This window comes from Glycine soja, chromosome 12 (genome assembly GCF_004193775.1).
Source record: "Glycine soja cultivar W05 chromosome 12, ASM419377v2, whole genome shotgun sequence".
NCBI classification, from domain to species: domain Eukaryota; kingdom Viridiplantae; phylum Streptophyta; class Magnoliopsida; order Fabales; family Fabaceae; genus Glycine; species Glycine soja.
The window spans coordinates 2299969-2315964 of record NC_041013.1 but is presented as its reverse complement, the minus strand read 5'-3'; the positions used below and the strand labels follow the sequence as shown (position 1 = coordinate 2315964).

The 15996-nt window shown below is 30.6% G+C and overlaps 2 protein-coding genes across 2 annotated transcripts; both read right to left on the bottom strand.

The window, feature by feature from the left end:
- Nucleotides 1–463: 463 nt before the first annotated feature.
- LOC114379867 (cold shock protein 2-like) lies at nt 464–1352 on the bottom strand. Its single transcript, XM_028338658.1, has one exon. It carries the CDS (start codon nt 1295–1297, stop codon nt 695–697), a length of 603 nt encoding a protein of 200 aa, XP_028194459.1. The 5' UTR covers nt 1298–1352; the 3' UTR covers nt 464–694.
- Nucleotides 1353–11576: 10224 nt separating this feature from the next.
- LOC114380468 (chaperone protein dnaJ 11, chloroplastic-like) lies at nt 11577–12476 on the bottom strand. The gene has a single exon (XM_028339543.1). It carries the CDS (start codon nt 12114–12116, stop codon nt 11811–11813), a length of 306 nt encoding a protein of 101 aa, XP_028195344.1. The 5' UTR covers nt 12117–12476; the 3' UTR covers nt 11577–11810.
- Nucleotides 12477–15996: the final 3520 nt, after the last annotated feature.

The window sequence follows — 15996 nt, the reverse complement described above, 5'->3', positions numbered from 1 at the left end:
ACTAATGACCGACCCCTTCCATCAACATTATAATGATGAGCCATTAATACTCGAAGAACAACAAGCCGTGAGATGCCCCAAAGTAATTTTGGGCTATCGCCTACAAAAGCCTTTCAACTATTTATAGATTTACACGCTTGGAAAATGCTGTAAAAAATTGATCAGATTGGACGAGTGCTGCTTCTGCAGCCCCTGCACGCAGAAAATTGAGTCATAATTTACTTAGGGGTTTGTGCCTTTCTTGTAAACCGAGATGTATAATGAATTGATTCGCTTTCCAAGAAAAGACCCTAGGCAGTGAAATAACCTATAGTCACAAGGATGGCCGGTTCAAATCAATTAATAAATTCGTATTACAAAAACTAAAATCACCACAACTTCAGAATAGCAAGTTACTGCATCAACAATCGCACTGAACACCCTAATTATACAATTCAATCTTCATAGCAAATCACAACAATAATTGATAGCAATCATACGATTCATTATAGCAAAATGTAAGTTCAAACAGATTTTAGTTTGCAGATTGTAACGATAACACAGAAACCCTTCATTTAAATAACCAAAAAAGAAAAATCCCACACATCTACTCATAAGAACCCATAGTTTGGACAGAAACCATTAAAATCCCTAAGACATATTAAAGTGAAAACTTAAAACAATCCGCAAAACATAAACAACCCTAACAGTAAATTCAACGAGCACTTGATGGGCAATCTCTGGCAAAATGCCCAGACTCTCCACAGCTGTAGCAGCTTCCTCCGCCGCCGCCGCCGCCTCCACCACCACCGTACCTCCCGCCACCGCCGCCTCCATATCTGCCACCACCACCACCTCCTCCGTACCTGTCCCCACCACCGCCTCCACTGCAATCCCTAGCCAGATGTCCCGATTCACCACAGTTGTAGCAAGCACCGCCTCCACCGCCTCTTCCACCACCACCGTAACCACCACCTCCACCGTAGCCACCACCACCACCGTAGCCACCGCCTCCACCGTAGCCACCTCCACCACCTCCTCGTCCCCCGCCATAGCTTCGGCCACCATCACCGCCTCGTCTGGTTCCCTGGACGCTGGCGCCGTCGGGGCCAGTGACATCAACAGCCTTAGCGCGTCCGTCAGATTCAGATTCAATGGCGAACTCAACGGACTCTCCTTCGGCGAGGCTTCGGAAACCGTCAGATTTGATCTGAGATTGGTGAACGAAGAGATCGTCGCTGCCATCGTCAGGGCTTATGAATCCAAACCCCTTCTGATCATTGAACCACTTCACCTTCCCAGAAACCCTACCACTCATCTTGCGCCTCTTTTTCTTCTTCTCACAAACCCTTCTTTTCACTTTCACTCTGGGAAGGGTTCCTTATATAACTATTTTTTTATTGGGCTTTTTTCGTTGTGGGCCACGGGTTCTCTATTCTCTTAATCAAATTCAAACTGACTATTAGAATTCTGTTGACCAAAAAACAAAAAACTGACTATGAGGATTCCACTATTCAGGAGCTGATCACGTGGTTGGGGCATCATACCTTTATCCATAACGCGTATGGACCGTTCGATCTTCCTTTCACTCTTAGTGCAGCAGTCAACATCTTTTCTTTCTTCTAATTCGTAGGTCTATTTTTTATTAATTCTATGTCTCCATTTTTTTTCACTATACTGTTAAGAGATGCCAGCACAAGATTATTATTGAAAATGAAAAATAGAGTCACAATTTTTGTTTGACTAGTCAATTCAACTGTTAACTAAAAATTCAAATCTTTTTTTGAAGAAATAAATACTTTTAATATTTTCTGATGCATAGAAAAATAATTTTAATATATTTATATTTATTTAATAAAAATCCAATAAATACTGTTGAATATTTTGAATCTAAATTCAAATCTTAAGTATCTATATTTATGAAGATAGTTATGGACCATCTGTCTCTGTTTGAGGATTTTGATTTGATTTGCTAATTACTTGAATACTGAAGAAAATAAACACATACCAAATCCAATTTGCAATCTACAAAGAAAACGAAAAATAAAGTACTGTAAAAAAGAACTGATGGAAAGTAAATACATTTTTACATTATTTGATACGAGAAATCAAAAAAATAAAATGAAAAGAAGTAAAAATATATATTTATTTATTTGATTGGAAGTTTGGAAAATAGGAGAAACAAAAAATTATACTTCTGAAAAGAACATGAGTTAAATAAGTAAAATATGTTATTTTTGTATTTTTTTTCTATTATTTTTTATATATTGAATAGCATAACATATATCTTATGTAATCTTATTACAGCCATTTGGTGATTAGGATATGATATGAAAGAATAAGACAACCATTATATCTAAGTGTAATCTATTATTTGTTTGGTGATATGATAATGTTATTATGTTCCTTATCCAATTCTATTAGTTTATATATATATATATATATATATATATATATATATATATATATATAACACTTAAGAGGGAAGTCGGGTTAAAATCATCATGATAAGATAAATTTTCTTTCATTTTTTTATATATACATATTTGATAATTTTGACACATAAATTAAATTATATTTATACCACATGGGTATTTGGCTATAGCAAGAAGATCATGTACTTAACTAAAAAATATTAGAACTCAACATATTAGTTCTAGGGACATGGCATTCCACCCCCAAATGGTTGAGACACCTTTCCAGCTCAATATAGCGAAAAAATAAAGGCACACTAGCCAATATTAAGGAAACGATTAACATCATAACCATGATCGACACTGGATTACCTAAAATTGTAATAATGTACAAAGCCCATAAATCAAAGACTCATTAAGGTATGTATAATTATGTGTGAGGTTCTCAAGGTAAAACCTCTATTGGTTGTCATTTATTATTCTTATTCATGGCTCTGTGTCGAAAACTTACTTTAGCGTTGAAGTACTTTTTTGTAGGTACCTTTCCTCCAAATAGTAGAGAAGTTGAGCACTAAGGAAAAAAAACTTTGAAGCCAAGAGCATTGAGGGAAGAAGGTTACCCTACTTCCTTTGAGCAGGACCATTTTGGCATCTACTGTGTGACTTAGGTAAAATTTATCCTATGACCTCGTAGATCATGTACTCAGATAAAAATGAACACGAAGAACAAAGCAAGTGCTCATCGTGGAGCCTAGGTAAAACTTATCCTACATCCTCATAGATTATGGTTACTACTTGAAGTTTCAGATAGGAATGAACATTGAGAACACATGAGTTTCTACCCAAGCAACACAACAAATTGAGGACGATAATTATGTCCATACTGAGGACAAAATGGACTTGTCTTTGGTTATGTGGCAATTGAATGTGGAGCTTTCAATAATGTGTTGACAACATGCACAAGATATTTCAGCACTCCATCAGGAGAATGCAGAGTTGAAAAACCTGAACTAATCATGAAGACCCAAAGATCAAACACATACTCGACAACATGATGGGCAGACAACTATGTACAAATGGCTGATAAACACCGACACTAGTGTCCAACAACAAACCCAAAGATTGTTTGTTGCCACTACTAGTGCACAACCACCACCTCATCGACACCCTTTTGTTCCCGATATTTTGGAAGTCCTTTTTACCTTGGACGTATATGATGACTTTATCTATTCGACCAAACACATCGATGAGTATGTGACACAAATGAGCTTGTACACAACTAAAGATGTAGTTTCATGTCATGTGTTTCCACCTTATTGAAAGGTCAAGCTCTTCATTGGTTTGACGATCTCCTTTCAAATTCCTTTAAGTCTTTTGAAGCCTTAGCAATTCGCTCTAGTATTCAGTTTGCAACTAGTCGACCCTATCATTTGACTTCGGTTGCACTTCTCAACATCAGGCAAGAGAATAGGGAACCATTGGATGCCTTTATGTAGAGATTTGGGAAAGTAATATTGAACATTCATAATCTTGACATGGCAGTGGCAATGCATAATTTGATTATAGCCTTACAACCTAATGGTTTTGTTATTAGACTTTGTAAAAAGCTCATCGTAGACATGGATGACCTTAAACCAAGGGTCGCCAAATATATGCAAATGAAGGAGTTGACCAACTACCAAAACCAGGTAAGAATCGAAACATCAACAATAAATATTGACTTTGATAAGAAGGTTTCGGAAAAGGAATGAATGAACCATCCAAAGAGCAAACACGACACAATCTTTGTTATGCCCACTATACTCCGCCTAATGTCGGCCAATTCCACATAATAGAACAAGCTCTTGCAACTGAGACCCTGGCAGTACCAAAGCATGCAAAAACTCCACCAAAAGGTTAATTATACAAAACAGAATCAGTATCGCCGAAAATTGAGAACACTCAATTGAAGAATGCACAACTCTAAAAGATAAAATTGAATGTCTTATAAAAACAGACAATTAAAGAACTTCATTTATAGACCTAATAAATCAAAATAATGAGTCTACTATTTTATAGTCATTACCTTAATTATACGTTTCTTTAAATATTATGTATTTTATTTACTTTTCCTATATAACAATTGCTTCTCAAAGTCATTTAGACTTCATGTTGACTTTTCCTTGACATGTAACCATTACATGTAAGCTTTGTCACATGTCATTTTTTTCACTGATAGCCAGTATGTGATAGCCAGTATGTGCAATCCTGGGACGAATTCAAAAATATATAAAGGTGGGGGACAATTTTTTTTTCATAATTATCTAAACATTTTACTTCTATTAAATAATTATTTTATAGATATTAAGTTTTAAAAATATTTATTATTATTTTTATGTGTAAAATAAAAGATATGATCTAATATCAGCTCAAAAATCTATTTCTCTTATACGTTTTCTTTTATTAGCATTTTTTTTTAATTTAAATTTTTCTTTATATACATTAAGTGTCTCAAGCCTTTGCTTGTCTCTTGGATTCGTCCCAACCAATCATGCCATTTTCAGTCTAGGCTTAGAAACAACTCCTCTCATGCACTAGAATTTTCTAGTTAGAGAGAGACACTCAAGGCTTATGGGTTTTTCTCTCTTCAACCGAAATGTTCAAATGACTAGAGGAGATCCAAATTCTATAAGTTCATTCATTTATTTATAAAATTAGTAATAATAAAAAAAGCTAGCTTTACAGTTATTTGTTAATTTGCATTTTTCCTAAATATTTTCTATTGGATATTTTTAATAGAAATATCATAGGGTTTAACTATATATAATTAAGTTACTTTGACGCATTGGAGACTCAATATGTTTCTCTTTCATACTTGCATTTACTCTCTCGTATGCTTACAAAAAATTGTCAAATTCTCAAATGACAGTATGGATCCTTTTGTAATGGTCCAGCACTTAACGGTAATCTGTCTATACTGTTTTTTTTTTTTTTTTAGAGATGTGATCTGTCTATACTCTTTAACTACTTGAAATTTGAGACTCATTTGACTCAAGAATCCAAAATCGTTACTCTCTCTCCTCTTCAATCACTTCATTACGAAAAGTTTCATTTGATCAAGAATACAGAATCATTACACTCTCCTCTTCAATTAGTGATAGACAAAAACATGATTTGTCTTTTTTCTTATATAATCTCTTTTAAGCTTTAGAGGAATTAAAAATATTCACGCAGTACGATTTTCATCACGGTAATTAGTATGAAATTATAGCCTAGCATCAAGGTTGGTCGTGCTCTGCAAAGGATCATTAATAAAAAAAATATCCTTTAATTTATTTTCTATGTATAAACAGAGGTATAAATTACTAATTAAAAATCGGTGAGTTTTGAAATTATTAATAACACTGCTAATATCTATAATTATTAATAATGAGAATTATTTCATTTGATGTATATATTTTTAGATAATTTTATCTTCTATCAATTTATTTATTTTTTTAAAAAAGTTGTCCCACTATTTTTTAGTTAATTATTTTTTTCCTTAGTCTAAACCTTGTTTCTTTTTTATTTATTTAAAATATATAGAGAAACACGAAATACTTGTATTTTCCTAATTATTAATAATGACAATTAATTAAACTCATAGCAGTAACAATTAACTCAAGTCCCTATAAAATCAGATGGTAACATAGTATAATAACAATCGTGACAGTAGTAGCAACTCTAGCAGCAGTGACAGCCCTATCTGCAACAAATACTGCTTTGTATATATATATATATATATATATATATATATATATATATATATATATATATATATATATATATATACACACACACACACACCAGCATTATTAAAGCAAAAGCTCAAAGAAATGAACCAAAAAAACATAAACAGGCCTTTAATAGGAAAGTTGAAGTTGAAGTCTGACATTTATAACAAGTCCCGCCACCACCAAAATTAGAAGCTGGATGGGGGCAACGGCGGCAATGATAGAAGAAGGGGTGGTTGTGGCGGGACGCGTCGTCGATTTCCCTGCTGGTTGCATGAGTCATGTGACAAGGTTACCTTGCTTCTTCACTTGCTTAAACATTGATGATTGATGGGACCTTTACCTAATATTCTCTACTTCATTGCGTCATTTCCTACCAACAAGCTAAGGTGTTTGCTTCAAGGGGATGATGAATAGGAATGAAAGTGATAGGGAAGGAGATCGTTTTGAAAAAAATATAGATAATATCTTTTCATTTTCATCTCAGAATGGAATAAAAGTAAGGATTGATGTGAAATAATTAATGTATTTATCAAGATTTATTCCGATGAAAAGTGTCAATGTTATTTTAATTTTTTTTTTGTTTTTTCTGCTGTGACGATAAGTTAATATCAGAATCAATTATGTTTATAATATAATTGAACTAATCAGTCATTTATTCGAATTTTACTTTTACTTAACATTAGATGAAATTGCATAATAAATTATATAATTATTTACTAGTGCTCAATCAATTAAAGTTAAAATGGACACTGGTTTCATTTTTATTTTTTTATTCTCTTTTTTTATTATTTATCTATTATTTTAATTCAAATCTTTTATCATTTTTACCCTTTCTTTCATCTCAATCAAATAATCTAATTTTCTATTCTCTTTGGTCTCTTATCATTTCATATACTTTTATTTTTAATTTATCTCAATTCATCCTTGTCTGTCAACCATAGCCTAAGACTTCTTCAATCAAAGTTTGAATGACAAACAAGTTAACTAAGGGATGTAATAGAAACCATTTTAATAAAAGTTAAGGAGAATTGATTTTAGTGATTAAATTATATATAAGATAAACATAAACATGCGCTATTAGGGCCGTGATGTTCAATAGCTAGGCAGTATGGCAGGCCATATTATTTGCGAACTAGCTTGGGCAATATGGTGTTGAAGAATTACCACATGAATTTTGAGCAGACCCTTGCAAAGAGAAAAGCAGGGCAGCCTCAGAAGCATTCAGAGCAGCTGCATGTTCTCAGAATCTTACCATCACCAGGCTTCATTAAGTGCAACTTTCATATCTCCATCACCCAACAGGCTTTGGACTAGTTCTTTATATCACATACAACTCATTTTCACAATCACATTTTTCAGGCAAAATTGACATAATAGTGTTCAGGTAGTGGAGAGCATTTTGTCATGGTCACTTTTCATAACAAGAAAAAAGAAAATAAAACAAAGAAGTTTATGAAATTGCACAAGTTAGTTGTTTATTTGATTTTTTGACTAATTAAACATGTTTTTTTTTTATCATCTTTACATACCAATGTTAGTTTCGCTAGAATAAAATATTTTCAAAATTAACTGATAAACTGACATTTTAGTGTATACGAAATTCCAATGCTCCATATCCTCAAAAATGCAAAATGATACTTATCTGCTTTTTTCCAATACAACGAGTGTCTAAAGGCCAGATGAAAGGAAAAGAAAATCGATCATTTTACTTTCAATACTCGATCAACTGAAGCATTTTGCAAGCAGCAGCTTCTCATTAATTACATTTAGCAATCAAACATTATGCATTACTTTACTTGTGCAACTTGTACCAATGCTGTGCTATAAATTGAGCATTTTACAAACAGCTTTTCATTCAATATTACAAGTGTAAATTCATTAAGATAAAACTTAGATTTAATATTATAAAATGTTGCTAATTAATATATATTATTCTTCAAATAAAATCGATATATTTTATCTCATTAGCCTTTTTTTTTTCTGAGTATTTTATCTCATTATCCATTACTCTCGTTTCGATAACCATGATTAACAAAATGAAATTAAAGTTTTGGTAAACAAAGTGAAATACGGTAATATTAAATAGAATTAAATAAATTATCATTATTTAAATATTTGAAGAAAAATAAAATAAAATGTTTATTTCTTTATTTGATAAACTGTGAGAATAAGAACTAGAAAAATGTCCCAACTCCCAAAATTAGAAAGAGCGAGAAATGGAAATATTCGTTGGAATAGAATATATTTAATCCGATTTTATTCCATTATATTTTATCTTATTTTTTATCTTAATCCTCAGTTTCATTAGAAAAAATAAACTTAAGTAATCCAAAGTTTAGATCAAAAAGTAAATAAAAATTGATCAAAGATTTTTTTTGTTAAGAATTAAACTCAAATATTATTCAAATAATTTTATTTTAACTTTAACCCATTATCTATTTATATTCAATCAGATGGTTTTCCTTATATTTTATCTGAAATAATTTACATAAAGATTCTTAATATTATGTAATTCATTTCATTTCCAACAAAGTAATCATAACAATAGAGACAAGAAATTTAAATCCCAACAGAAGCGCGGTTAGAGCTTTTTATAAGCTAAGCCAAATTCAAGCCCAATATTTCTGTGCTGTTTAAAATCTCAATTTTACTAGACAGAAAAGTTTCTAAAATTGAAGTAACAAAAGTAAAGGAAGCTACCACATAAACAAAATGAAGTAGCAAAAATGCAAAATGAAGCATCTGTAAAGCAATGAGTGAGCAGGCTTGAAAGTTATTAGAGATGAAATAAGGTATATAAGATTCAGCTTGGACAGGGGAAGTATAGTTCTAGAATCCGGAAAGCACCTTTTCCTTTCCAGTGAGTAGCAGAGAGTGTACGTGTATTTCGAAAAGGTTTATATGTAACACTTATGCACAGAGTTGGGCAAATTTGTTCATAAACATACCAAAAAAAATTATTTACACAAAAATACATATTCATACAATTTTACTATTATAATGTAAATTCGGATTGGAAAAATCCAAATTTACACTGTAATTATGTGATTTTGAAAAGGTTTTGCAAAAAAAAATTGAGTATTTGGGTCTTCCAAACCTGAATTCGTACTGTCAACATTCGAACGCCAATGCGAATAACGAAGAGAGCCACTCAGAAAACGAGTGTTTGTGGGTTGAGGCCCAAAGTTAACGAGGACCTCTCAGCGAAGAAGAAGAACAACCACCGCCGAAGAAGAAGAAGGAGAATCCTCAGAAGACGCGTCTCTTCTAGAAAGATCGAAGCTAACAAAGTTTATCACTGTAAATCAACTCTTCAAGCTTCTAATTGCACTTCTGGTGCTTGCTTCTACTTCTTTTCGCTCTTTTTATTTTTATTTTTTTCAAATTAAAAAAAAAATAATGACCCCAATTCTCAACTTTTTTCCATTTTTTTAAATTACAGTGTAAATTTAAGTTCTTCCAACTTAAATTTACATTCTGAATCGTAAAATTCTATATTTGTATAAATAATAAGAAAATATATATATTTGTGTAAATCATTTAACATTAGCACATTTTTAAATTACAGCATTGAAAATTATCAGTGGCTTTTGAAAAAGTGTATCCTCATTTCCTCGATGTTGGCTATAATCACACAGGAAATTTATCAGGATTTACTACGGTGCAGAAAATATAAAAAAAAGCTAATTTTTATTTTTCAAGTTGTGTAGGATGAAGAAGGGGCAGGCCTACCTTCATGTGGCTGGGCCTGGCCGTGGAGAGCATGGCCCACTTACTTGAAAATAAAAGTGTACTGTTGTGTGTGTCGTTATCATTTTGTCCAAATAATTAATATAAAAAAACTTTGGGATTGAATTCTTACCTATGTCTTCCTAGGCAGATCATAGCAAGTGCTGGTTTATGTTTTGGCTTAAGCATTTTGATTTGAACACAGGTATAGTGTGGCATAAATTTCTAGTTCATTTCAGCTCTAGTTAGGTATAACTATATTATATTTAATAATCTTGGTGTAGACTTTTATGAATTAGTGATTTTGTCATTATACAATTTTTTTCAGATTTTTTGTCATTATACACTCAATTGATTTTCTTAAAACCTTAATTAACGAATAATCTATACTAAATTACTGGAAAAATAAAAAAATAATATCTCAAGAGAAAATATAAAGGACTAAAACTTTAATAATACAAAATAGAATTTATATCTCAATTAAATTGGAATAAAAAAGATATCATATCAATGCTTGAAATAAACTATAACTTGAAAAACCAAATGAATTGAAATATACTACCAAAATTTTTGCTGAGAAAGGAGCTCTTCCTCCTTGGCGGGTTATGTCATTTACGCAGAATGTTGCATATCTTGTTGGATAGGTTTGTTTAAACTTAATAATAAAAATAATTGTAAAAGAAGCATTTTCTAAAAAAAGTATTTTTTAATAAGTAGATAGAATTTGCTTCTCAAAATAAGTAAAAAATAATTTTTTTTTAAATAGAAACAATTTAGGCAAATACGCTAAAAAAAAAAACTGCTTATTTTATTAAAATATAATTTTTTCAAGAAATGAATTTAAACAAACTCACCAATTATCTTTTGTCCTTTATTGTATATATCTTTTGTAATAGGAAAGAATTGCTTTCTGATCTGATACCTGAAAAAGATGCGTGAGAGAAAGGAAGTTGGGCCAGCTTAGCCCTTCCTAGGAATTGGTGGATTGGACCGAAATAGAACTTGTACGTCGTACGGGCTGGGCGTTACTTAACTAGGCCGAACCCAAAGCACCGGTATTTATCTATAGTCATAAGAGTAATATCTCATTCTAGTTTCTATTTTATTCTCTCTCTGTTTTTTAAACTTCTCATTTTTTTTTATATATTTATCTATAAAACATATAGACAGACAGAGGGTATCTTTCTTTTACTAATATACCATAATGTTATTATATTAACGTCTTTCTGTGGTCTATGATGGAGTATTTTTTTACCATAATTGTGAAATTAATCCTCAAATGTAATTTTAGGAAAAACCTAAGCAAAACTCATTTCCTTTTATAAACACAAGCAAATCACCTTTTTGTAAATGTTTTTTCTTGTGTTCTATTGTACAAACCATCGTGGATAGCTGTAAAATCAGAAAGGAAAACTTCACAAATTATTTACAGTATACAGTCCGGATGAATGAGCATCGTGTTTTTACTTATTCTTTATCCCATTTCAAAAAGCTCTTTTCTTTCCTAAATAAAGGTTTCATATTCTTCAATCTTCTCATTTCCTGACTGCTCTTGTGATTGATATTTTTGCTTTCTAAATTTGCAAGTATTATTATTCTTCCCTTCTTTGTCACGTGGGAAACCAATTTTGAGTGTTGATAAAATATCTGTTTGTATTTTGGTGGAAAACATAAACTAAAATAGATGCTATAGACTATAGAGTTTTGAATAAGTAATAACAGGAGTGTCTGACCAAATCAACATGGCATTAAAATTACACGAAGCTTGAATCAGGAGATCTAGTAAGTAATCTGGAACTATACAGTCTTAGGATGGTATTGTGAAGAAGGAAAACATAAATGAATGACATAGTCATAACAAAAACTTAGAAAAAGAGAAGAAGAAAAAAGAGAACAAAGTGGTTAATAATAATGTACATGACTATACAATCTGTTACCAACATTGGTCTGTTTCCCATTTCCTTCCACTTCCAGCATAGGAAAATGTCTGATTTCTTCCTGCTATATTTGCTGATCTTCTGTATCTATAGATTTCTCTATCATATTGTGCTCGCTTCTCTGGGTCAGACAAAGTTGAGTAAGCTGAATGGATCATCATGAATTGGTTCGCTGAGCTTTCCTTCTGATCCATGGCCACAACATCAGGATGGTGTGTTCTTGCCAGCTTTCTGTAAGCAGCCTTTATTTCGATGCAGCTTGCACCCACTGAAATTCCAAGCACGTCATAGAGGGAAGCCATTTTTTTTGTTTTTTGAGAACAAGAACAGAGTTCTCTGTTTTCAGTTGTAGAGTGGAAACAATTTTTCTAGAAAATTTGGCATATACTGGATTAGGGTTAAGGAGAATGATATGGGGAGTGTCATTTTATAGAACACTTGAATGGCACTAGACTAGAGTGCTTATAAAAAATGAAAATGTAAGGCCAACAAAGATTGGTAACATGCTCATATTCAAAATCATGTGGATTGAATTTCTATCGTGATGTGAAGACATATTTGGCAAGTAATATGTAAATATATCTGCAAAATATTCTCTGAGTCTTAGAGATTTGTTTAATAATTCTCTAGGATACACCTAAACTTTATCCAATAAAAAAAGCGAAAACGTAATATACGGATACATCTGAATGGCGAAACGTGGCTGGGGTTGTACAAGTCAAGGTTGTGAAAAGTTGTTTATCCGTTGTTGCTGGGTCATGTTCTTTGCTGATTCATCACACTATTCAAATGGATAGGCTTACCATTTTTCATTATGTGGTCCTAACTCCTTACCATTTACTAAAATGCATTTATGGTTTACAACTTTTTGTAAGCTTCATATTGAATATGCAATTGATGATGGGGTCACTCTAAGGTTAAAACCTACAAGTCTTGGTATAGCAAAAATAAAAAAACTATGAGTCTTGGTACAAAAGGGAGGCAACACATTTGGATCTATAGAGGGAAAGAAAGAGATAACAGATCAACGGTCTAATTAAAATTTGTTAAATATTTAAGTAGATAATGGAGATAATACGTCTTATATCATCATCAGGCTTCAATCACAGCTCTAATTCTAGGGTGATGAGAAATATATGAATTAATTCAATTTAAAGCATATCATATAATTTGAATTAAAAAAAAAGTATAAAAGAAGTGAAAAAATTAAACTAAATAATCCTTTATTGAATCAATACGCTTTTGATTTTGAATTTTAATTTTAAATACCATTCTAATTTTAGTTAATTAAAGTCTCACGTGTATACAAACATGTACGTATTGGTTAAAAGAGAATAAAGAGAGAAAAAATCACAGATCCCATAATTTCTATCAATAAAAATTCAAAAATATTAACATTTAATATTTATCAATAAAAAAAACAAAAGATACATATATACATACACATGATATTATACTTTTTTTCACTGCAGAATATATATTATACTTCAAAAGTTAATATTGTTTTAGTTTGCTATATAGATTAGTTATTTTTATATTTATGATGAGTGCCTGACTATCTCTTTGACATCATCAATTTTTTGTCTAGAAAGATTTTAAAAATATATACACCTATTGTCTTTTTCCTCCCATCTTATCACATAATAAGGGATTATTCATCTTTGTATGTATATATGCATCATATTGTAGGAAAAAAGATGTTCAAAAACACATATTTTAGAATAAAATGATCTATTTTGTATTTAAATTATATTATAGACAGATGATATATTAAAAAGTGTAACTGTTGATGAATTCTTGAAGCATAAAAATTCTTCAATAATGTGAAGACTCTACGTGTATCCACATCGAGACTGACTTCTATTCGTCATCAACTTTGACAAGTGGAAAAATAAGAATAGAGAAGTGATATTTGGGTTATTTTGAACGTGCAGCCTAAGACTCTGTTTCTAGCACACTAAGGATACTAAATTTCTGATCAAATCAAAATCATTATTGATAGTATTTTTTTTAAGCAATATTATTTCTTGTTACCTTTTCTTGCTAACCATTTAGCAATTAAAATTGAAATAATAATTGACCAAGTCAAACTTGTATCTAGTCGTCTTTTCAACCCAAATTCTAAATATAAAATCATACATGTTTGTTTCTCTTCTTTCACCAAGTCTTTCATATTATTTATATTTCCAGTATTAGCAAAAATATAATAATATTCCACCTTTTTCAAATCAATTAATCATTTGATCATATTAAATTCTTTAATTTAATTAATCATCAAATATTAAAATAATTTCTTTAACGTAGATTAGAACACTCGTTTGTATGTGACCCCGTAGGTTCACTACTAAGCCGATAATATATTAATTAAATTAATATACTAATCAAGGTATGCGTCTAACAACACTCCTTAACGTCCGGATAGCATGAAGTAACATTTTACTTTCAAGAACCATTAGAAGAGTAGTGTGATAATTTCTTTTATCTTTACAACTCTAGGTTAACTCTAAATTATGATATTACTGTTAAACCCTTTTGAATTAACTCATAATGACTTAAGAGTCTCATTTCTTCTTTCATTTAATTTTTCTAACCTGGATATAATTTTATTCGTAGAGCTCAAATTCATTACCAAAGAGTTGATGAATTCCTTCTTGATTAATCATTAATTCTACATGTATTTAATCATATCCAATGTCCATTCAACAAGTGCTATAAAACATTAGGTGTCCAGAATCAAAATACAACAAATAACCTGTTAATTACTATAACAATCTCCATTCAAAGAAAACTATTATAACTCTTCTTAACCATTAAATTTTTTTAATTGAGTCGGTTCAATGATCACATCAATATGTGACTCATCTATATATGCAAATTAATAAATGAGATCGGTTAATATTTATCCAATGAATACTATTACATATATATTAATTTATCCGGATTATTGATATCCTATTTACAATAATTCTATGATCAAGAACGATTTAGATTAAAATAACAACAAACTTATTTCTCATTATCATAATCTCTATTATAATAATAAATCTTTAATTTTAATAAAAAACATTATCAAATGGACTATTTGATCAAATAGTGAAATATAACAATAAAAATAAAATAATACTTTATTATTAAAATTAGAATTGATTTCATGATGACTTGGTTCGTGGACATACAAATTTATCCCCAATACATGTTGGATAAAAAATCATTTAATAATAATTTACAAATATTTTACTATATTTGATATAATTAATAAAATATTAATTTAACTTGAAATAAAAACTCAAAAAATACGTGTTCTATAATATAAAAAAAATACATAGATGAAATAGTATGTGCAAAAATTATCATCTACAAAAAATGAACGAAAAAAATATTAGAGGTGAATGCTTGAGCCTTATTGTAATTTGTTTTATATTTTTAAAATAAGAAACAAACAAGTCCTAAATCTGATTAAAGTAGAAGATAATAGTGCCACCACGGCAGCACATGCAATTACAATTTACAAAACACGTTTTATTACCACAAAAATATGAAATGACATGAAGAGAAGAGACTCAACAAAAAGAACAGATCAAAACGCTATTTATTCTGCTGCGTTCCTCCACGCACTTGTGCTGTTCTTGAATTTGATTGTTAGTAATCTATAAAAGGAATGCTGCCAATATTCAGTTTCTGATGCTAAACAAAACACAATCATTCTACTAGCTGAAATTTTATTTTTTCATATTTTATTAATTTTACAAAGGTTTAAAAATAAAATTAAAGGTTGAGATTCAAGTTTTATAAAGGCTGAAATTCATGAGTCTTTTATTCGTAGGATCAAGGATATTCCTTTCAGAAACAGTCATACTGTCATATGACACTTATGTTACAGTGCAACATTAAATTGAGTGAGTCACAGTAGTGGACAACTAGATATAATGACTTGAAAGAAAATAAAAAGATTACAACATGATAAAATCATCCATAAATCAGCAATTAATTATTAAACCATCCTACTTACGTAATTAGTTTCTAAAATATTGCACATCTAGGCAAAATTCCAATCCGTAGGATCGAATGAGGCTGATCACTGTAATTTATTTTAAAAGCAATAAAAATTTGAAGTAACGAAATAAAAAAAATGCACTGTTTATTTTTCAAAAAAAATATAAGCATTAGATTGGTTAATTACAA